The 23054-nt window shown below is 42.2% G+C and overlaps 1 protein-coding gene across 1 annotated transcript in view; it reads right to left on the reverse strand.

Annotated features, from left to right (window-relative positions):
* Positions 1-375: 375 nt before the first annotated feature.
* Positions 376-23054, reverse strand: part of LOC113405558 (DNA polymerase zeta catalytic subunit-like) — a 32542-nt gene continuing 9863 nt past the window's right edge. Inside the window, exons 2-5 of the mRNA XM_026646770.1 lie at positions 21977-22166; positions 10864-10938; positions 7250-7410; positions 376-804 (exon numbers count right to left, since the gene is read on the reverse strand). Of these exons, the coding sequence (XP_026502555.1) occupies positions 680-804; positions 7250-7410; positions 10864-10938; positions 21977-22166 (551 nt within the window). The 3' untranslated portion in view covers positions 376-679. The remainder of the gene's footprint in view (positions 805-7249; positions 7411-10863; positions 10939-21976; positions 22167-23054) is intronic.

The raw sequence follows: 23054 nt of genomic DNA on the forward strand, positions 1-23054 counted from the left end.
CAGATACAAGACCTGTGAAAAAGTTTAGAAGGTGGCTCAGGGAATGAACCTGCTGTGGTACATTAAATAGCTCTAAGCAGCATGAGGTATTTTCCACTCTCTTTTTCTGTAAACTGTTGCAAACATCTTTACAAGCAACTGACTAAAGACTGGGAAACTCATGGAAGACTAGAAGCGTGCAAGAGACTTTAAAGCTCTGAATGGTTGCTGCTGTCTTTAGGAAACAGCAGATAAGTGTAGTTTGACGGTCCACTATTCACATTACTACAGGGGTGATTACAAAAATTTGAATTTATCAATGAAGATGTAAATATTCTCTGAAATAACTTGTTTTTATTTGATCTTTAATCAAATGCCAATAGTTGGAAAGTTTATTTAAAAAATAACTGACATCTGAATTTTACATTTGTATTTCAAGTTTTATACTACAGTGAGTTTTTACAACCAAGTAACAAAATCCTGAAAAAGAGATGATGGTTAAATGAGTCCTCGTCATACAAAACTAAAGTAACACAAAATTATTACCTATGTCGTGACTAATTTTTGCATTCTTTGCACAAAGAAAAATGGCATACTGGGATAATTAAAATTAAACACTGGAATTCAGAGGTCATTCAGGGTGAATACATTTAACTGCCCATAAGTTTCTGTCTTCTTTACATATTAGTGTATTATTATTTTAAAAAAAGTTGTTTAGACATGCTGACCTTGGTATTTCATCCTCTTCCCATCGAAAAAAAGTTCCAGTAATGGAATTTTCTGGTAAATGATCTTTGTAACATCCAATTCCACCTAAAGTATCACCTAAAAACAGAAACATATAAGGAAGCACGTTAGTTTTACAATACTTTACATTTTTATTTGCACACTTAATTACCCTTTTAAAGTTATAGGTTTGCACTAGCAATACGAATGCTTTGAAAGAAGGAAAGAAATGCTTTACAACATAGGCTTCAAAAAGGAATCACACTACCCTTTACCTTACTGATAATTTCTCTACCTATGAATAGATTCATGTGGACACACACTAAAAAAAGAAAAACAAATATCCACAGCATACGATGAAATCATTAAAATTAAAGCTGTAAACTACTTTTCTTTTTTGCTTTTTAGTGCACTTCCAGGGAAATTATTTGTCATCTCTGATCTAACCTTCCTAAAGATTCCCAAATGCCTGGGGCCTCAGCCAAGCTCCCAACAGAAATCAGATACCAGATACAACTCTAAACATTACTTAGCACTTTTCGTCTTTCTTATGCCCTGAACGGAAAGAGAATATGCAATGTATTCCAGATGTGGTGTCCATAATAGTAAGTAGAAATCTGCAGTGAAAGCAGATGGTGTCTGACCTACAGATAAAGAAAGGACTGTATAAGTTTGCTCAGAGGTTTCAGTTTAAGGAATTGTGCTCCAGGGTCAAGCTGGGGGAAGTACCCTCTGAAGATTTACTACCTCCCCTGTGGTCTCCTTCTGGAACTTAACTCTTCAGAGGAAGGAACGATGAAGCACACACAGGCAGTGGCACTAGAAGCAACAGTTTTGCTTTTGCCGTTGGACAAAAACAGCAAAAACACACTCTAAAAAGATTAGTCAAATCTCCCACTTCCACACTAAAGATCAGCTTGAATTTTGGATTTTCTCAACTTTTATTGCCTTGTGGCACACACCAACAGTTTTTTTTAATTTAATTTATATCCTTCAACAAGAAAATCTTCCATATTTGTTAACAAAGATCTATTAGTGATCCAGGAGACAAGTATCAGTCCCTTGGGTAAATATATACTTAGATGAATGTAAATACTCTTTTTCTTCTCCAAAATTAGTTGCATGTTCACTGATACTCACCATGCATCATTTAGAGAAACAGCTTCATACACATTTTCAAATACACACTCAATAGGACTCAGTAAGCATTTATGTGTTTTAAAGGTATAGTACTGAAACTGCTAAATAAGTATTTCATAAACAAACATTTTACCTGTAGACCACATACTAGGAAAAATAGAATTTTATTTTGAAAATGTATTTTCTTGAAACAATAATGGTTTTAAAGCATTCTTGCCCCTACTTTTTTTTTTTTTTTTTTTTTACAACCTCCATTTGCAAAAAAATGAAAAAAGTAAGGGCCATTTTCAGTAATAATCCAATCTGAGTCTATTTTTAAGAAGTAATTTGTGAAGATTTAAGGGCATCCTATAGTCCTCTTCCCACTCCTGGAATAAAGTCTAGCCCTACAGCAGGGGTGGGCAAACTTTTTGGCCCAAGGGCCAAATCTGGGTATGGAAATTGTATGGCAGGCCATGAATGCTCACAAAATTGGGGGTTGGGGTGCACAAGGGGGTGAGGGCTCTAGCTGGGGGCGCGGGCTCTGGGGTGGGACCAGGAGGTTGGGGTGAGGGTGGAGGGGTGAGGGCTCCAGCTGGGGATGCAGGCTCTGGGGTGCAGGAGGGTGGGACCGAGGGGTTCAGAGGGCAGGATGGGGCTCAGGGCTGGGGCAGGGGGTTGGGGCGCTGGAGGGGGTCAGAGGTGCAGGCTCTGTGCGGCGCTTACCTCAAGCTCCCGAAAGCAGCGGCATGTCCCCCCTCCAGCTCCTACACGGAGGCACGGCCAGGCGGATCTGCTGTACACTGCCCCGTCTGCAGATGCCGCCCCTGCAGCTCCCATTGGCCGTGGTTGCTTGGGGCGGGGACAGCGTGCGGAGTCCTCTGGCTGCCCCACATATAGGAGCCGGAAGGGGGACATGCTGCTGCTTCTGGGAGCATATGTGGAGCAGAGCAAGCCCTGGACCCCACTCCCCGGCAGGAGCTTGAGGGCCGGATTCAGCCCCTGGGCCGTAGTTTGCCCACCCCTGCCTTACAGCAATATCCGAGAACCCCTAGGGTTCATGGCAAAAGAGGAAACTCAACTGCTGAAGATTCCAGGTCTTCAGCAGGTATGGCAGGGGGCACCGTCCCCCTCACTAATATACCCAACTGAGAAGGAGGGAACAGACATGCACCTCTACCCCGATATAACGCGGTCCTCGGGAGCCAAAAAATCTCACCGCCTTATAGGTGAGACCGCGTTATATTGGGTTTGGGCCAATACGCCGTGCCGGACTGGACGGGCTTCCCCGGCGGTGATTTAAAGGGCCCGCTGCTCCAGCCGCTGCGGGGAGTCCCGATCCCTTTAAATCACCGCCGGGGCTCTGGCAGTGGGGCTCGGGCAGGGATTTAAAGGGCCCGTGGCTCCCCGCAGCGGCAGGAGCCTCTGGCCCTTTAAATCACTGCCCGAGCCTGGCTGAGTAGCAGGACTGCCTGTGTAAATCAACCATCTTGGTTTGATTCCCACAAACACAGTTAGGTACAGGACTGATACTGGATTTGCTACTCCCTGCCAGGACAATCTGTGGTACTGCCCACAGGGGAAGAAGAAACGGGCATGTGCTTCTTTTGGCTACACCCACTATCCCCTTCCAACCTCTCCTCCATTCAGGAACTAGATCTCTCACACTTAAAGGTGGGAGAGAAATTAAGGGGCTAGCCTGACACAGTTGTTTTTTGTTCACCCTTCCAGGTGATAGACTAAAAATAGCAGACCTGACAAGGAGCTGAGAGGCTAGGCAGAGCCTGTCTGAAGCAAGAGGCAGAGAAAGAGATTAGAGCCCTGAAGATTTGTTTCCACAGGTAATGAAACTGACCACAACTCTTTGAGCCCACCTACAAGCCAAGTGCGACATCTGAATGTTGTTTTCCTCTCCCCACATTTAGACAAGTAGACCTCTGAAGGGAGGACGGAAGAAGAGAGTGTTCCCTACACCTAAGTTCCCCATAAGCTGTGCAGCCACGGAGCAGGCTACCAAGGGCTGTGCAGGTGGGAAGAGGTGCCCCTCTCCTGGCCCAGCCCAGCCGGAGCTACCACTTCGGGGGAGAGGCGCCCCTCCCCCGGCCCAGCCCCACCAGAGCTGCCACTGCCGGGGAGAGGTGCCCTTCCCCCAGCCCAGTCCAGCCGGAGCTGCTGGGGAAAGGTGCCTCACACCTGGCCCCAAGAGAGAGGGCTGGGGGGAGTCCTCTCTCCCCACTGCAGCCCCGGGGCAGTCTGCACCCCAAACCCCTCACCCCCATCCTAGAGCCCACCCCCACAGCTGGAGCCCCCAACTCCTAGTGATTTTAACAATCCACGGTACCATTTGTTCCACTTCCACCAGCCTCTATTTCTGTCTATGTCCCTTGCTCTGCAGAAGTTTCTCAGTGTTTCCCCTTGACTCCATTTTTTCTGTCATTGGCAGTTCTATCTCAGCAACTGTTTTGTCTTTTTCTTAGCTTCTTTCCTCCCTTCCCATCAGACCCAGTCTTAAAATGCCACATTGAAGGCTGTTCGTTAGTTTCCCACATGATGCAGGAGAGCCTGCTCAATGTAAAATTGATGGGATTCTGAGCCTCTACTGTACATCCAGGCTACCTCAAGAGGAGACTACTGTCATGGTTTTGTCATTTAAAAATGATGAACCTGAAGGAGAACAGCATGTTGCTTTAATATTGGAAAATGTAATGGGGTTATCCCCCACATCCCAACCTCCTGCCCCAGCCCTGAGCCCCCTTCCACACCCCGAACCCCTCATCCCTGGCCCCATCCCAACCAGAACCCTCACCTCCTGCACCTCAACCCTCTGCCCCAGCCCTGAGCCCCCTCCTGCACCCCGAGCCCCTCATCCCTGGCCCCATCCAAGTCCGCACCCCCCAGCCAGAGCCCTCACCCCACCGCACCCCAACCCTCTGCCCCAGCCCTGAGCCCCCTCCCACACTCTGAACCCCTCGGCCCCACCGCGCCACACATCACCTCCATATTGGTGCACATAACAAAATGAATTATGCACACGGACGTAAAAATTAGAGGGAACACTGCCCTACACCCTATTTGCCTGCCTCTGTGAGGCTCTTTTGGTATCTTGGGGAGAATGCAAGTACCTGATCCTGCTTCTCCCCTATTCCTCCTAATGACTGGATGTAGGGCCCCATAGATTATTCCCCTTGAAGATCTTTTCATCTTAGCTGAGCTGCAGTCCTCTGACCTCCCACTGCTCCAGACATATAGAACAGCAAGAGGGTGGAATTATTCCTGAGCGTGGAAAGGTTAAGGGTTCCAAGAGCTTTTTAGATACATTTAAAATAAATGGCTGTAAGGGGCTTCATAACAGGGTGTGTCTGTCTGTCTCAGGGTGGATAAAAAAAGTGATGATATTTTTTTAAGTCAGTTTTTTTATTTAAATAATTTTTAAAAAAATTTTGTTGTTTAAACTATACTTTTTTATTTTTTAAAATAAACTAATTTAAAATGAAATCCAAATTTAATTCAAATATGTTTAGGCCTAAACTCATGATAATCTCTTAAAACATTTAAATAAAAAATATATATACTGAATCCATGGGCCTCTATCAAAAACTTTTGAGTTAAAGGCTGCTTTTCAATATACAGAAAGAATCGGGGAAAATATCAAACTCTTAACGTCAAGCTTCATAAATATGGCACAATATGTCATGTACTATATTAAAGGCTTGTTTTGTTTAATAAAAAAAAATGTTATTTACTGTTTTGTGTGTTTAATTAAATTCCAGTTACCATCCTAATGCAGCTTGACACAAATCATGAGCAAAAAGTTAATTACTTTGGGTATGTCTACACTGGAAACTTCAGAGCACTGCCGTGGAAACGCTCCCGCGGCAGCGCTTTGAAGTGCGAGTGTGGTCGCGCGCGAGCGCTGGGAGAGAGCTCTCTCAGCGCTCCTGGTAATCCACCTCCATGAGGGGATTAGCTCCCAGCGCTCGGAGCCTGTCTACACTAGCACTTTAAAGCGCTCATACTTGCTTCGCTCAGGGGGGTGATTTTTCACACCCCTGAGCCAGCAAGTTAGAGCGCTATAAAATGTAAGTGTAGACAAGCCCTTAGTAAATAAGCAATATATCATTCACCATTTTCTAACATTCTAAAAATGTACATTGAATAAGAATCTGAAAATATTAAGTTATATAACTGCTTAAATAGATAAAGTACCCTCTTCGGTATCAAAACGATGTACCAAATCTAGTGTAGAGGCTCTATTTAGTTGTAAATGAACACATTTTAATAGTTATATTAACCAATGAGACTGCATCTTTCTTTAGAAAATAACTGAAGTAAAAAGAAAATGTTGATTTAAATCGACACTTTCTACTTGGTGATTTAAAATGCCTTAATTTAAGAGTGTGTGTGTGTGTGTGTGTGTGTATAAGTAAAAATAAAAAGGAAACGACAATTTAAAATCATATAGATTACTATTTACCATTTCTATAATAATTTGTAACAATTCCTTTAAACCTTTGTAGCTCTGACAGATAAATACACAACTCTACATTTTTGTTTAAGTAATGCACCAAAAATGGACAGTAGTTATTTTCTAAATCTCAGCCATTTTGTCTCTCCCTTTCTCCCGACCCATCAAAATACTAAAAGCATTTATAACACATTATGGATTAATCATTTGCAAATTATACTTTTATGTCAGAGGAATTTGATGTTACCCAAAAGTACAACATGCCAAACCGATTTTTCAAAAGGAGAGTTAAAAATGTCTCCCTTTCTCAGACATATGTATTTCAAATTTCAACCTGGAGAAAACAGCAGTGGTATAATTAATTAGAAGCACTTTCATTAAAATTTTTGTCAGAGGATAATAACATAACCTAGCTATAACTTTATGAATGTGCCACTACAATAAAGAACAAACCACAAAGGATCTAGGGCACAACTGAAAGAATGAACACCAAAAGTATTTAAACAATGCAATCAAGCAACTAACCTTTACATGAATTCTTCAACTAAAGATAAACTGTGGTACAAGCTGAAAAAGCTTCCCTTATAATTTTGGGCTGGAAAACAGGTGCCTAACTTTTGTGACTTGACAGTCAAATCCACATCTGTCATAGGTAGCATATGCCTTGATAGTTACGCAACAGCTCACATGCCTCTAAGTGGCCCTTTCCCCACTCTATTTTGCTCTTTAAGTCCAGAAAGCATGCACAAATTAGAACGAGAGAAAGCTCAAAGTGAATTTTGATGAAGAAGGCAAAGCTATAAATGAACAATATATAGTACACAGATAATACACAACTGTATTTAAGACAGAGCAAACAATGGCAAAATCAGAAACCTAATGTTGGTTCCATTTGGAAGTAGTGTTTTGAACCTACAAGACAATTATTTATGATTTAGCCTTGAGAAATAAACACCTTACTTCTTCTCTTTGCCTTTCTGAATTTGACAGCAGCCAGGTTTATTAAATTCATTCCATACAGGTTGTAGTCTATAAACAGTTGCAGGAGGTAGGGAATATGGGCTTCATGAGGCTGGTAAAATTTATTCATTATGGCTCCACCTTGTAAAAGCTCACATACTCTAAAGTTAAAAACAAATTGAAACATGTTGAAAAGTTACACCATCTTATTGGGTTTATCAATTAAAATCACAATAAATAATTAAAAGTTCCACAATATATTTGATTTTACTAACATTATAAATGCTGCAAACGTCTACATTTTAACAAATGTCCTTAACAAAACTGGTCTGCCCTAATAATAATTCAGTATCTGAAAATAAGCACAGAGGAGCTGTAACTGTCCAATTATAAAAATCCCTACAGAAGCGCATAGCAATAGTTCTGGGGACTGATCCAAGGCCTCCAGAAGTCCATGGAAAGCTTTGCATTGACCTCAATGGCCCAAGGACAGTTGGATAACTAAATGTTATTTGTGACTTTGAAAATCTCCCCTGTGGTCCTTTGCCATATTAACAAACAAGTCATAAATGTTTGAAAATTACAAACACTGCATGCGTAATACAGTACTCTAACTTTTTAACAAAGCAACCTTTGTGATGCAGCATATATCTGCAGACATGTATTTTCTTCAAAGATCTGTACATTAAAACAAACATATCTACCTTTGAATAATTACAAACATATGCAATTAATTTATCTGAATGTCAGAATGGTATCTGCATTTGTAAAGGGATTCAGTGTATTTATTTGACTATATAATACAATAAAATGTTATCTAAAAATCAAAACTAGGAAATTAAAGGAAGAAACTATGATAAGATAACATAGTTCAAATACGAATGATTAAAATCTAAAAGTTTCAATATATGGTTCCCACAGCAATTGTAACTCAGCCACATTGCGCATATAGAATATTTTTTCACTTCAAGGTCCCAGAAACAAAGGCAAGGTTTTCATCTCGAGGCCAAAAGACCAAAAACATCAAGACACTTGATCATGGCCTTGGATAGACCAAGAGACTACCTACACTTGATCTCAAACTTAACACCATATGAAAAAGCCTTGCAAAATTCTATTATCCTACTTATTTGGACCAAACAACTTTCTGGACAATCATTAACATAAGAACAGCCATTCCGTGTCAGGCCAATGGTCCATCTACCACATCTCTGACAGTGGCCAGTGCCAGACGCTTCTGGCAGTTGGAGGTTTAGGGACATCTGGAGCATGGGATTGTATCCTTGACCATCTTAGCTAATAGCTATTGATGGACTATCATATTAGTTTTTTGATAATCATAAATTAGATTTTAGTAAGGTTAACATATGATACAAAATATTACATAGATCCAAAGGATTTCAGTTATGCTATGAACTATAAAGACTGAATTTCCTGTGGTTTGTGCAATTAATCTCTATCTTAAATGTTGCATTAACTGTTCTTTGTATTTAATAAACATAATGTTACATTACTGATTTATACCAAATTATCTGATTTTTCCAGATTATTTTAAATTCTGTGATTGGATACCAGAATTTAAATCTTTATAACAAGCATTTTATTGATGAAAATTTACCTCATAGTACTTGAAATATCACTATGTTAAATTCAATCCTGTTTTAACTCCATTGATTTAAACAGAGTTACAACAAGAATGATTTTAACTAATGTATTTAAGTCTGAATAGACAATTAATTGCAGCTACAATTCATGTTTTATTTCCCTTGCATAAGCTATTCCTTAAGACTATTCTCATGCTTAAAAACAGGTACATGCTTACATACTTTCCTGAATTGGGGGTAATAATGACTAATATTTAGGGCTGCCAAGCTATTAAAAAAAATTAATCGCGATTAATCATGCAATTTAAAAAAAATCGCAAGTAATCGTGCAATTAATCACGCTGTTAAACAATAACTGAATGCCATTTATTTAAATATTTTTGGATGTTTTCTACATTTTCAAATATATTGATTTCAATTACAACACAGAATACGAAGTGCACAGTGCTCTCTTTATATTTATTTTTGATTACAAATATTTGCACTGTAAAAAACAAAAGAAATAGTATTTTTCAATTCACCTAATACAAATACTGTAGTGCAATCTCTTTATCATGAAAGTTGAAATTACAAATGTAGAATTATGTACAAAAATAAAACAAGCTAAAACTTTAGAGCCTACAAGTCCACTCAGTCCTACTGCTTGTTCAGCCAATCACTCAGACAAACAAGTTTGTTTACATTTGCAGGAGATAATGCTGCCCGCTTCTCATTTACAATGTTACCTGAAAGTGAGAACAGACATTCGCATGGCACTGTTGTAGCCGGCATCGCAAGATATTTACGTGCCAGATGCACTGAAGATTCACATGTCCCTTCATGCTTCAACCACTGTTCCAGAATACATGCAAACATGCTGAGGACGGGGTCTGCTCGATAACGATCCAAAGCAGTGCAGCAGCATGTCCATTTTCATCATCTGAGTCAGATGCCACCAGCAGAACGTTGATTTTCTTTTTTGGTGGTTTGGGTTCTGTAGTTCCCGCATTGGAGTGTTGCTCTTTTAAAACTTCTGAAAGCATGCTCCACATCTTGTTCCTCTCAGATTTTGGAAGGAACTTCAGATTCTTAAACCTTGGGTCGAGTACTGTAGCTATCTTTAGAAATCTCACATTGGTACCTTCTTTGCGTTTTGTCAAATCTGCAGTGAATGTGTTCTTAAAATGAACAACATGTGCTGGGTCATCATCCAAGACTGCCAAAACATGAAATATATGGCAGAATGCAGGTAAAACAGAGCAGGAGACATACAATTCTCCCCCAAGGAGTTCAGTCACATGGAAGCATGTCCTCTGGAATAGTGGCTGAAGCATGAAGGGGCATGCGAATGTTTAGCATCTCTGGCACATAAATACCTTGCAACACCGGCTACAAAAGTGCCATGAGAACACCTGTTCTCACTTTCAGGTGACATTGTAAATAAGAAGAGGACAGCATTATCTCCTGTAAATGTAAACAAACTTGTTTGTCTTAGCGACTGGCTGAACAAGAAGTAGGACTGAATGGACTTGTAGCCTCTAAAGTCTTACATTGTTTTGTTTTTGAGTGCAGTTATGTAACAAAAAAAATCTACATTTGTAAGTTGCACTTTCATGATAAAGAGATTGCACTACAGTACTTGTATGAGGAGAACTGAAAAATCCAGTTTCTTTTGTTTATCATTTTTACAGTGCAAATATTTGTAATAAAAAATAATATAAAATGAGCACTGTACACTTTGTATTCTGTGTTGTAATTAAAATCAATATATTTGAAAATGTAGAAAAACTTCCAAAATATTTAATACATTTCAATTGCTATTCTATTGTTTAACAGTGCAATTAAAACTGCGATTAATTTTTTTAATCGCATGAGTTAACTGTGATTAATCGACAGCCCTACTAATATTGTTATTATCTAAATGTACACGTTTCTTCCAAATGAAAATACATGGAATAGTCATTTCACCTCCCTTTTTGGTTCATAAGCCACAGTAAACACTGTTGAGAGTTCAATTTTATATAGCCTTACCTTTTCACCATTGAAGGATTGTAAAGATAGATCTTCATAAACTCTCTCTCCTTTTCATGATAACCATAAAAAGGCCTGGAGAGCAATAAAACAAACAAAAAGATTACTGATTATATTGTAGCAATATTTACACTTAAATTCTCTCTCTATTTTATGTTTACCTTTCTCCACTCTAGAAGATAGGTTGGGCATTACACGTCTGGTGTTTTAGTCACAATTTATATATATTTATTTACACTTCCCAAACGAAACAAAATCTTCGTTAATTTAGAAGTAAAATTGCTCAACTGCAAACTCCACCAAAGCAATTACTAAAAATTTGGGAAATTGCTAGTTAAGATAATATTTGCACCCAGGACAATCAAAAGCCATGAGTCCGGTCACCCCATAAACCATTATAATCCAAATGCACTCATCTCAACATCATTTTTCAGTTCCAATGCACAGTGTTCCCTAAGGCATATATCCAATTCCTCAAAATCTTAATTCCAACCTAATATTTTCGTTAGGTACTAATAAAACATTATAGGTTTCTAAACTGAAAATATGTTGGTCTGTAAAATATCGGACTCTTGCTGAGGTCAGGAGTTCCGGTGTGTGAGGATGGGGGATTAAGGACATAAAAGTGAAGTGGTGGAAGGGCCATCAATATCCTGACTCCATACCATCCCTAGCAGAAATTTCAATCCAACAATCTTGGTCAGGTGGGTCAACCTAGAAATCCTGTTCAGTTTGGCCACAGGAGGTTTGCCAGAGAGAGAGAGAAGCTGCCCGCTTTTGTTCTGAAGCACTTTGTATGGCAAATGTCTCCTCCTTCCTGCTTGTTGGGGAAGGGAGAAAGAGAAACAACACTGGGAGCTAGACTGTGGGCTTGTTTGTTCTTTTGACTTGGGGGGAGGTTGGACAAGGAGCCCAGGTAAGATGGAAGACTGAGAATGGATGAGGAGCCCAATGGTGGGGTTGATAGGGACAGAACAGACTGGGACTGGCTAGGCAAGGAGACTGGGGATAGGATATTAGGATGAGGAGCCCCAAGAGGGAAACTGGGACTGGTAGCCAGGGTGTGCAGGGGAAGACTGGGACTTTGAAAAATAGCCCAGGGCTGGTTGGGTAAGGGATCCTGGGACTAGGTGAAGAGTCTGGGATGGAAGACTGGAGATTGGGACTGTCTGAGCGATGGGACAGGGAGATGAGGCTAGACAGGAAGAAGCTAGATGGGACAGGGGTAGAAGGGATTGTTGGCACAACAGCGCCCTAGTTTCCAGAACCTAAAATTGAACACAAGATTCAACAGTCTCAGCATTCCTTTGCTATCAGCAAATAGCTGTGAAACCCACTGGAGAAGTGTATTTCTCTATCCCCTGTAGTGTATGAGCCACATAAAAGATGCTAACCTACTACTTCTGTCTGTTACTCGTTAGCTCAAGTGGCAGAGGTCTGTGGGGTGGTTCTAAAGGTTCCAATCCTGTTCATGACCCATGTGCATGTCAACATGATGCCACGTGATGGATTTTTCAGTTTCCTTTTTTTAAAACCTAGAAAATTACATACAACATTAAAAGAACATTAAGATTGCAAAGCTAAGCACTGAGAAGTTAGGAAATGCCTGAATTAAGATTACCTGTGCACTCTTTATTTGGCCCTATTGTGTGTATGCATTGAGATACAGTTTTAGTTGCACAATCACATTCTATTTTTCTCTATGGTACTCCTGTCTCATTCAGTGCACAGAATAGATCATGCTCAGGGGATGAATTAGAGTTGTGTAGTGAAGGAGGCTGCTGTCTGTAGGACCCCTGTCTCATTTGTTGCAGAAACTGGGGAAGGTGTGCAGTGAATGAGGTAGGGGACTGCTGGAAGAGAAAGAATGGTCTCCTGGTTAAGGAAGTTGAATGCCACCATGGAAGAACTGTATTCTACTCCTGCCTCTATTACAGTTCTTGTGATGCTAGGCAAGTCACAACTTTGTAAGTGGTCACTAACTGTGTATTCCTCATTTTCTGGGCGCCCAACTTGCGACTCTGGGGTCTGATTTGCAGGAGTCCTCAGCACTCACAACTTCAACTTAAGTCAATGAAGCTGTAAGTGCTTACCTTAGACCTTAGTTCATCCCGTGCTTTGCTGCACATTGGGCTACCCACATTTGCCATCCTTGCCTGTCAACTGCCCTTCTCTCCAAATCTTCCCATTTCATGTTGAGGTGCTTGATGTTGTTCAGAACTGTTCATTTCCATGTTATTCGCGGTCTTCCTCTCTTTCTTGCGTTTTCTGGTTTCCATTCAAGGGTGGTATTTGGTAAGTGTTCTTTTTCCATTCTCAGCACATGTCCCAGCCACTGATGTCTTCTTTTGTAGATTATTTTTGAGAGGGTACCTTGTCCAGTCATTTTTCTGACTTCTTCATTCGTCTTCCTATCTCTATATGTTATTCCCAATATTCTTCTCAGACATTTGTGATGAAATGCATCCAGCTTTTGTGTATCTTTCTTGGTAAATGCCATGTCTCATTGCTATATGTTGTGATGGTGATAACAATTGCTTTGTACACATTCAGCTGTAAGTGCTACATAATGTTAAATACGCTGAAAAAGCAGACCCTAGCATTTCAAATTGGGTACCCAAACTTAGAGGACACTTTTGACCTTAAATGCTCTGTGCCTCTGTTTCCCATCTGTAAAATGGAGATAATATCACATCATCTCACAGCGGTGTTGTGAAAATAAATTATTAATGTTTGTGAAGTACTCACCTGAGCATCCACATTGCATTGTAAACCAGGGCTTACAATTGCTGGACCCGGGCTAACATGTCCATACTGCATTACGCAGACCTTCTGACTCGAGTTTGTGGCTTGAGCTACACTGCAAAATGACAGGGCTTGGACCCAAGTTTCAGCAGGACTTGGGCTCTGACTCTCTCCACCCAATTCCTGAGTGCTTTCTGACCCAAGTCAGACTGATTTGTGCATGGACAGAAGAGCAGTTTGAGCTCAAACCTGAGTCAGAGCCCAGGCTTAGTGTGCAGTGTAGACATATCCTAATAATTCTGTTTTCTGAGCAGGGTGTGAAAACTGTAGGGTAATAATAACTTGGACTACACACTGAACAATGAAAAAACACAAAATCGACAATAGCTGCTCTTTCAGTGAACACCTCTATCCAGTGCACTGAATAAGGCAGGGATCCTGTGGAAGAACTTGTATGTGATCATGTAATTAAATTTTATTGAAGGAATATTAGGACTCTCAGAAACCATCCAAAAACCACTCAACACAAAAGGGCCAGTTTCTTCAAGAACACAACTGACTCTGCAACATTAACAACCTTCCTTAGAACACCATCCTTGCCACCATGGATGTCATCTCCCTATCCACCAACATCCCTCACAATGACAGCATCACAACCTGCCTTGTACATCTACAGGTCAATGGACAACATACAGATATCCATCCCAAACACATCTCCAAACTCATACATTTAATCCTCTCACATACAACTTTACATTTAACAACAAACACTTTGTCCAAACAATGTGAACAGCCATCGGTACAAGGATGGCTCCCCAATATGCCAAGCTCTTCAAGGGCCACCTTGAGGAAGAATTTCTGGAAAAATGCACCACAAAACCAATGATATACCTGAGATAAATTGATATTTTCATCCTCTGGACAGATGACCTAACCTACCTCATCCATTTCTACCACAACTTCAACCACCACCATTCATCCCTCAAAGTCTTGCTAGAACACTCCCACAACAGCATCAACTTCCTGGACACCATGATCAGCTTCAACAATGGAATTCTACAGACAACTATATACAAGAAACCGACAGATCAACAGACTTCCCTCCAAAGATCCAGTAACTGCCCCAGACACAGCAAGAAATCTGTTATCTACAGCCAGGCTCTCAGATATTACAGAATATGCTTCAAGGAGAAAGTCTGGAATACACACCTCAATACACTTTAGACTGCCTTCGCCAAACAAGAACATTTCAGAGTAGTAAACCACAGCATGAAATGGGCCACGCAAATACCCTAAGAGAACATGGTTCAATACAAAAAACAAAAAAAAAAGCCCACCAACCGCACACCTTTAGTTGTCACTTACCACCCCACATTGGAACCCATACGGGGACCAAGTCCTGAAAGAAATCTTTTCCAAACCACCTCTTTTGGTCTAAAAGCAACCTGCCGACCTCATCATCAGAAGCAAGTTCCCCACAGACCAGGACATTTCAACTCAAACAGCACCAGACACTGCCAGAACAACAGATGTTACTCTTGGGGGAATTCTGCAACTCTCTGCATGCGCAGAATTCATGTCTGGCGCAGATTTTTTTTTTCCTGCCGAAAATACATTCTGCCCAAGAAGTGCTGCAGTTCTATCTTTCACCCACCAAAGGCCACTGTGGTACCAAAACAGCCAGCAGTGTTGATCATAGCACCCTGTCTGTGGAGCCAGGTTAGGACAGACAGAGTGGGGCACACGGAGCTGCTGTGGGGGTTACAGACTGAGGTTCAGAAGGGTTAGTGGGGGGGACAGGATGGGGCAAGGGCTCAGGAGCTAGTGGGGTGATAGCATTGAGCCAGGGAGAGAATGGGAGAGGTGCTACAGTGCCACATGGGAACAGGGGGGAGAAGGGGTTCAGGATCACATGGGAACAGGGGGTAGAGGACTGCAGGGACACATGGGGAAGAGAGGCAGATGTGCCTGACTGAATGGGAGAGACTTGGGGTCAGCCAGGGTCAGCTAAAATTGTCTTGGGCAGTAGGGGCTCTCTCAATGACCATAGCTTTGTCCTTTTTGATCTTGGGTATAATCCTGGAGATCAGGGGAATTGGTGCTAAGGCATACAAGAATTCTCAAAACCACGGAAGAAGAAAGGAAGGGCATTCACACTTCCTCTAGAGGAAAAGTCCTTGCACTTGATGTCGTCCCACATGGCAAAGAAGTCTAATGATGGGAGTTCCCAACTGGTGAAATATTAGGTCTAGAATGGATTTCTGCATTTGTGGCTGGTTACCACATTCTTGCTCAGGAAGTCTACCAGGTTTGTGCTGATCCCTAGTAGATGCAGAGCTACCTGAGTCATTCCATGCTGGCACCATTCCCAGAAGCTGACTGCCTTTATAAAAAAAAAAAAAAAAGGGGGGGGGGGGAGTGATGATCAAATGATTCCCTGCTTGTTTCTGTAGTGTGTCGCCAACATGTTGCCCATCAGAATCTACACCATGGCATTTCGGAGGACAAGTAGGAAAGCCATGCAAGCCAGTGTGATGGTTCTCAGCTCCAAGATGTTCATGTAATTTTAGATCATCCTAAAACCACGAACCTTGCATATAAAAGTGATTCAAGTGGGCATCATATCCTGTCCCAGATGTGTCTGTGACTAGCATCACTGCTGAGGAAGGGACCAAGGAGGGTTGTCCTTTTCTTATGTTCATTGGATATAACCACGACTTGTGTTCCAACAGGATATGAGGCAGGACCGTGACTTGTTTGCTCACAAGATGTCTGGATGGAGAACAGACTTTCTCAGTCAGCACTGCAGAGGCCATAGGCAAAGTCTGTCAAGCAGTGTCACATATGTGCACGTGATCATATTGCCAAGGCTGCGGGGCCCCTGACACATACATACAGTTGTCGTCAATCTTGTCCACAAGTTGTATGCTATCAACTGAAGAGACTGGAACTGGTCCTCTGGTAGGAAACCTTTTACCAGACTAGAGTTGAGCCATGAATTTTACTGTCTGTGAAGTACAAGACACAACTTCTTGGTTCACCAGGAGTTCCAACTGGGAGAACAGGTAGAGGAAGCGATCCAGAGCTGCTTTGGTCTCATCCTGGGACTTGCCTCTGATCAGCCAGTTGTCTAAGTAAAGTAAATATGGATTCCTTGTTTCCTTTGCGCGCTATGGCCAGACACTTGGTAAACACTCTCAGTGCTGTAGGAAGTCCGAAGGGTAGAACACTCTATTGATAATGGCTGGGACCCACTCTGAATTTTTGGCATTTCTTGTGGGCTGGATGTGGCAAAGTGGAAGCACAGCTCCTGCAAATCTAGAGCCGTGAGCCAGTCTTGAGCTTGGAGTGATGGCATGATGGAGGCAAGCATTACCATTCTGAACTTGAGACAGTGCATATGTATGTGTTGAATCTTCTCAGGTCTAGGGTAGGATGAAGACTTCTTTTAGTCTTTGTAATAAGGAAACACTGCAGTAGAAGCCTCTTTCCCTATATTCCTGGGGAACTTCCTCTATGGCTCCTAGACAAAGCAAAGAAGCCATTTCTGTTTGTAACAGACTCTTGTTAGAGGGGTCCCTGAAAAGGGACAGTGAAAAGGAGTGCATGTGTGGTAGCCACAGGTGATGATCTCCAGCACCTATCTGCCTGCTGTTACAGCAGACCACGCCTGGTGGAATGGGGCAAAGCAGCTTCCAAAAGTCATTCTCTGGGGACTGGTTCCTGTACAGGCTTTGACTGTTCCATCAAATTTTCTGATGGAGGGTCACGGCAAAATGTGGGGCCAAAGCCAAGGAGGGTTGATGCCACTTGTTCTACCGTGGGTGTTTCCTGGCCTGACTCCATCTGCCTGGGGTAAGATGGGGTATGTGGTCTCTGCTGGTGCAATGATTGAGGGTGGTACACCTTTTGATAGGGTGGGGGAGGGCAAATTCCCAGTGAGCGTAAGGCTGGGAATCTTTCAGTACATGTAGGATGCTATCAGTCAGTTCAATGAGCAGCTCCAAGCCCTCCAAAGTAAAGTCCTTAATCGTGGCTTGTTAGTTGGGAGGGATACTCGAGGCTTGAAGCCATGCATGGTCACCACAATGATCACAGACCTGGCCACAGTGTCAAAGACATCCATTATTGCCTGTAGAACTGTCTTGGCCACAAGTTGGCTCTCTTTTATAACACTTTCAGCTCCCCTCTGATTTTGTGAGAGAGCTAAGCCAGGAATGGTGTCATTCTGTCTCATGTTAACAAATCATATTTGGCCAGCAATGCCTGGGAGTTAGCCCCCCTCCACTGGAGCAAGGCCAGCGTGTATGACTTTCTTCCAAAAAGATCTTTGTCCTTAGGTGTGTTTTTGGTGGGCCTTGACTTCTCTTGGACACTCAAGGGAACCAAGGCTGGGGTGGGTGTAATAGTTCTTGAACCTCCAGGTGGTACCATGTTATAGGGAATTCATGTTTTAGTGGCTGGCATTTGCCGTAAGACTTTTGCCAGATCTAGGAGGCCTTCATTTATGAGAAGAGCAATTCCGGCTGGACCAATGGCCAACAAAATATCAAACAGCTTGTGAGACATCACAGAGGTGATTGAAGTCTCAGTCTCCAGGGTATCTGTGATATGCACCAGGAGCTCCTGGAAGTCTTTGAAATTGTGCAGTGCCAGTATTGGTGCCAAAGCTATTGCCTCATCTGGGGATGAGGAGTCGTCGTTGTCGTCTTTGGGCAGTGAGAAGAGTCATTCAATTCTGAATGTCCTTCCTCTTTGTATTCTGGTAACTGAGGTTTTGCTAGCAAAGCCATAGAGAGGAGACCTCCTCCTCTTCTGAGATGGTGGGGACCACATCCTAGAGGCCCGGGAAGGTAGGCCTCAATAACTCCAGTAGTGTCACTATGGCATTCTCTATGGTTATGGAGGACTGGTGAATTGTTGGATGGATCAATACTAGTCCTGGTGTGCCTATGGTTGAGGTCTGTAGAGATATTCCAGCAAAAAGGTATGTCTTGGGGATGGTGAAGAGGAGTCCACCTGAATCATGGGTGGCACCAACTGGTAAAGCACTATCAGTACTGAGGACTGTGTCAATGGTGCTGCATATCTTGGTACCTAACACTCCTCCAGAGCACTCTGAGTCTGTGTTGTTGGTGATGGAGTCAAAATCACTGGGGGTACTTCCAGTACCAGAAGAGCCTGCTGTGCAGCAGTCTGCTCCTTTCTACTCGTCTCCATGTCATACTTGGACATACCAGCTTGTCTCCCAAACTTTTTCTGTATCCCTCTTTATGGGAGGACACGGAGCTCCTTGTTAAGCTCCTGCCCCCATACTAGATCCAACACTAACTCTCACAGATTGCTCCTGCAGATGGAATTCCAGCCTCACATCCTTCTGGGATGTCAGACTCTCCCAAGCAGAATATCTTCTGTGCCCATCTTTCAGTGGAATCAGTCCACTGCAGGACAGACAAGGTTTTCCTGTGGGTTTTGAGTCCACCCTATTTTAAATTTCTGTACTGGGGGAGGGTTTTTGTACAGAAGGGTCTGCAAGCAACTTTTGGCTTGACAAGTAAATGAAAGAATGAAAGTCAATCTGAAATATCTCAGAAGATTTTAAGAAGGTTTCTTGAGAAGTTTAGTCCGAGCTAAAGTCCAGTGGGTCGGACACTAGCTAGGTTCCATCTCACCACAGGTAGTAAGAGGGAACTGAGGGTGGGTTGTGGATGCCCAATCCTTTATGTCCTTGTATGTGAACACAAAGAGGCACAGGATACATGCATGGCCCCAATGGACATCGCTATTCAAAAAATCTGGTCTCAGGCACGTGAGGTGCATCTACTCCCTAGAGTGAGATCCACAATAACACATACTCAAAGAACTATTGGATTCTTCTTCGTTTCAGACAGGCAACCAGTAGATACAGTCAGTGTTCAAAGATTATCCTTCCTTTAACTCTGACTCTGCCTGCTTGTCTCTTCCACATTTTGAAATGTAGGTAGTAAATATTTATCTTAATTTTCCTTCCTACAGCAAGGAAGGCATGCAAGAACATCTGCAGGGCTTGGATATGAGAAGGTAAAATTACAGAGCTCTCAGCACCTAAAGCATCTACCATTTGCATTCAGAACCTGACTTGAAGTTACAACAAAAGAGCTGCCAAGCTGCTAAAGAGAGGGACATGGGATCTGTTACTCTATCCCTGCAGCTTTCTGGCTGTGTTGCAGGATGGAGGAGGAGGACGAAGACAGAATGGTTGTCTTCACTAGATTACTCTGCTTAGTTTTCAATTTTGGTTCCTCCTCTCCAGTGAATAGCTCCAGTGCTTGTCTTCTTCTGCTAATCATATCTTTTGCAAGAAACCAGAGATAGGAAAGGATCAGATTAATAGTTTCACTGCTGCTCAAGTTTCTCACAGCAACAGTGGAAGCCAATAATACAGTGATCAGATTTAGTTCTGCTGCAGCCTATGTAAGCTCTGAGCAGTAACATAGGCACTGTCTGCAGTCTTCAGAAGGAACCATTGCAATGGTTCACTCTGGGAAGGTTATCTTGATAAGTATAATTGCTATGAACTAGGGACTGCCAAAAGTGCACCCTACTGGCTGGCTAGGCCAGTGTTGAACGCTTTTTAAAATGTCACCCTTTTTTCTAGATGAAAACAGATTTTGCATAAATTGTTTTGTATAATCGCGTATGTTCATCCAGAAAAGCAGCTTCTTCATCATGGATGAGTAAATTTTTCAATCCCTGGTTACGCGAGTCAAATGAATAGTGAATAAGAGAATCCTTAAATGTTAACATCTGGTAATAATAATCCTAACAATTCTTGGAACAGCAAAACCGTGCACTAAATAAGAAGTAAGCAAACATTGTTGTCCTGGGCCATATGTGAATGTCCTAGGGCCCTGTTTCAAGGCTTGGACCATCTACAGTGTCTGGTGACCAAGCATCACAAGATAATAGAGTGATATTTCCTATAAGAGAGAGCCTGTGCAGTCTGAGGGGGAGAAACCTGCAGTATTGCCCCTGCAAGAGACCCATCGTCAGAAGGGATGTGGAAAGGGGCTCTCCATACGAACCGGATGGAAAGACCTGGCTGTAGCAATCTGACATAAAGGACACAAAAAAAAAAACAGAGTCCTGCATGGATACAAAACTTGTATCTGCATCCGATCTGCTATCCGCAAACATGCTCCGCAGATATCCAGATCTGCAGGGCTCTAGATATAAAATTTGGATCAGAGTCCATCCATGATCCACAAACATGGTCAGCAGATATAAAACAGATATCTGCAGATTTGCAGGGCTCAACAAAAAAGCAGGAGACCTAAGAGGAAGAGGCTTTCTTTAGGAAACACCAAATAGCAGGACCTAAGTTTTGGTAAGGAACTACTGAAACCAGCAAGTGGTTGAAGGAACTGTAGAGTTTGGAAAATACAGGCTTTTATTTACAGTAGAACCTCAGAGTTACGAACATCAGAGTTACGAACTGACTGATCAACCACACACCTCATTTGGAACTGAAAGTACGCAATCAGGCAGCAGCAGAGATTAAAAAAAAAAAAAGCAAATACAGTACACTACTGTGTTAAACAAACAACTAAATAATAGAGAAAGTTTTACATTTTTTTGACAAGGTAAGGAAACTGTTTCTGTGCTTGTTTCACTTAAATTAAGATGGTTAAAGGCAGCAAATACAGTACTGTACTGTGTTAAACATAAAGTACTAAAAAAATAAAGGGAAAGCAGCTGCATTTACTCAATGTTGAGTTGTAAATTTTTGAAAGAAACAATAACGTTTTGTTCAGTTATGAACATTTTAGAGTTACAAATAACTTCCATTCCTCAGGTGTTGTAACTAAGGCCAGGTCTACACTACCGCGGTAGTTCGACGGCTGGCAATCGAACTTCCGGGTTCGATTTATCGCGTCTGGTCTGGACGCGATAAATCGATCCCGGAAGTGCTCGCCATCGACTGCGGTACTCCAGCTCAACGAGAGGAGTACCACGGAGTCGACGGGGGAGCCTGCCTGCCGCGTGTGGACCGCGTCTGAACCGCGGTAAGTTCGAACTAAGGTATGTCGACTTCAGCTACGTTATTCACATAGCTGAAGTTGCGTACCTTAGATTGAATTGGGGTGTTAGTGTAGACCAGGCCTAAGAGGTTCTACTGTATGTTGACATTAAATTGTTATTTTACTACAGTTATGTTATTTTAATAAACCAGACCCCAAGAAAGGATGCTGTTAGATGCATATAAGCATGTGTAGTTACTGGTGAGTTCAAGGACAAACTGAGGCAGTGGACCTCCCAATGCCAAACAGGTATGCTGACCCTTCTACATAAATAAAACTAACAATAACATAATGTAAGTTATACTTACATTCCAGATACTAATGACACTTTGAACACATGTTGAACAGTAGAAGATGGATTGCCTAAAGCCACATTGAGTGCTCGGTCAATGCTGAATGCCACCTGACGAAGATAGTGTTCTGACTGCTTCCCATAACCATCGTATGGCACGTAGAGATAAGGAAAGATACCATGTAAATGGAGACAAGTCTTCTGACCTAGAAAGAAAAAGAAAGTCAAGCTTAGCAGCTTTTTCATGTAATAACAGCTGTAAAAATATTCTGTACAGTCATCCAACCAATACGAATATAAAATCCACATACTTGGGTTACTAGGTGTTCCAAGTGGAACCAAAGCTATAATGTAATGTAAGTTTGGATATGCAGCTTCTACCTGCTTAATAATCGATAAACGGGGTACCTTCTGCTTAAAAAAATAACTTACCAACTGTAAACAGAGGGGCTTTTTAAAAAATATTTAACTATCAATTGAAATTGTCCTCTACAGTATTGTTCAGCAAGGTAAGATTTCTCAAACGAAGAAGAGAGGCACAAAAAGGCCCAGGGAAAATAAGATGATATTCTTTCTTGAGGAATTATTTTTCCAGGAAGGACTCAGGAAAGCTAAAAATAAATTCTTGTATTGACTGTCTCTAAACTTGGTATTAAATTTTTTCCAAAACTACTAGAAAATATTCTATTGCATTTGATGCAGGGAAAAAAGACAGCAATACAACCGTAAGATGATAAAATCCTATATACACTTCACAATATTAAACAATTAAAAGAAAATCAATCATGGTACTGCCAGTAACATGGGGAATGTATTTCCACTGAGATATTTTCACACATATCAAAAATCTATTGAAAACTCTATTTAAATACTAGGGTTACCATACGTCCGGATTTTCCCGGACATGTCCGGCTTTTTGGGCCTCAAATCCCCGTCCGGGGGGAAATCCCAAAAAGCCGAACATGTCCGGGAAAATAGGGAGGGGCCGGCGCCGCTGGGTGCTGGGCCGGGGCCGGTGGTGCTGGGCAGGGGGCTGGCCTGGGGCCCGGCGGTGCGGGGCTGGCCTGGGCGGTGCTGGCCCGGGGGCCGGGGCC

This window comes from Terrapene carolina, unplaced genomic scaffold (assembly GCF_002925995.2).
Source record: "Terrapene carolina triunguis isolate 2854851 unplaced genomic scaffold, T_m_triunguis-2.0 Scaffold42657, whole genome shotgun sequence".
NCBI classification, from domain to species: domain Eukaryota; kingdom Metazoa; phylum Chordata; order Testudines; family Emydidae; genus Terrapene; species Terrapene triunguis.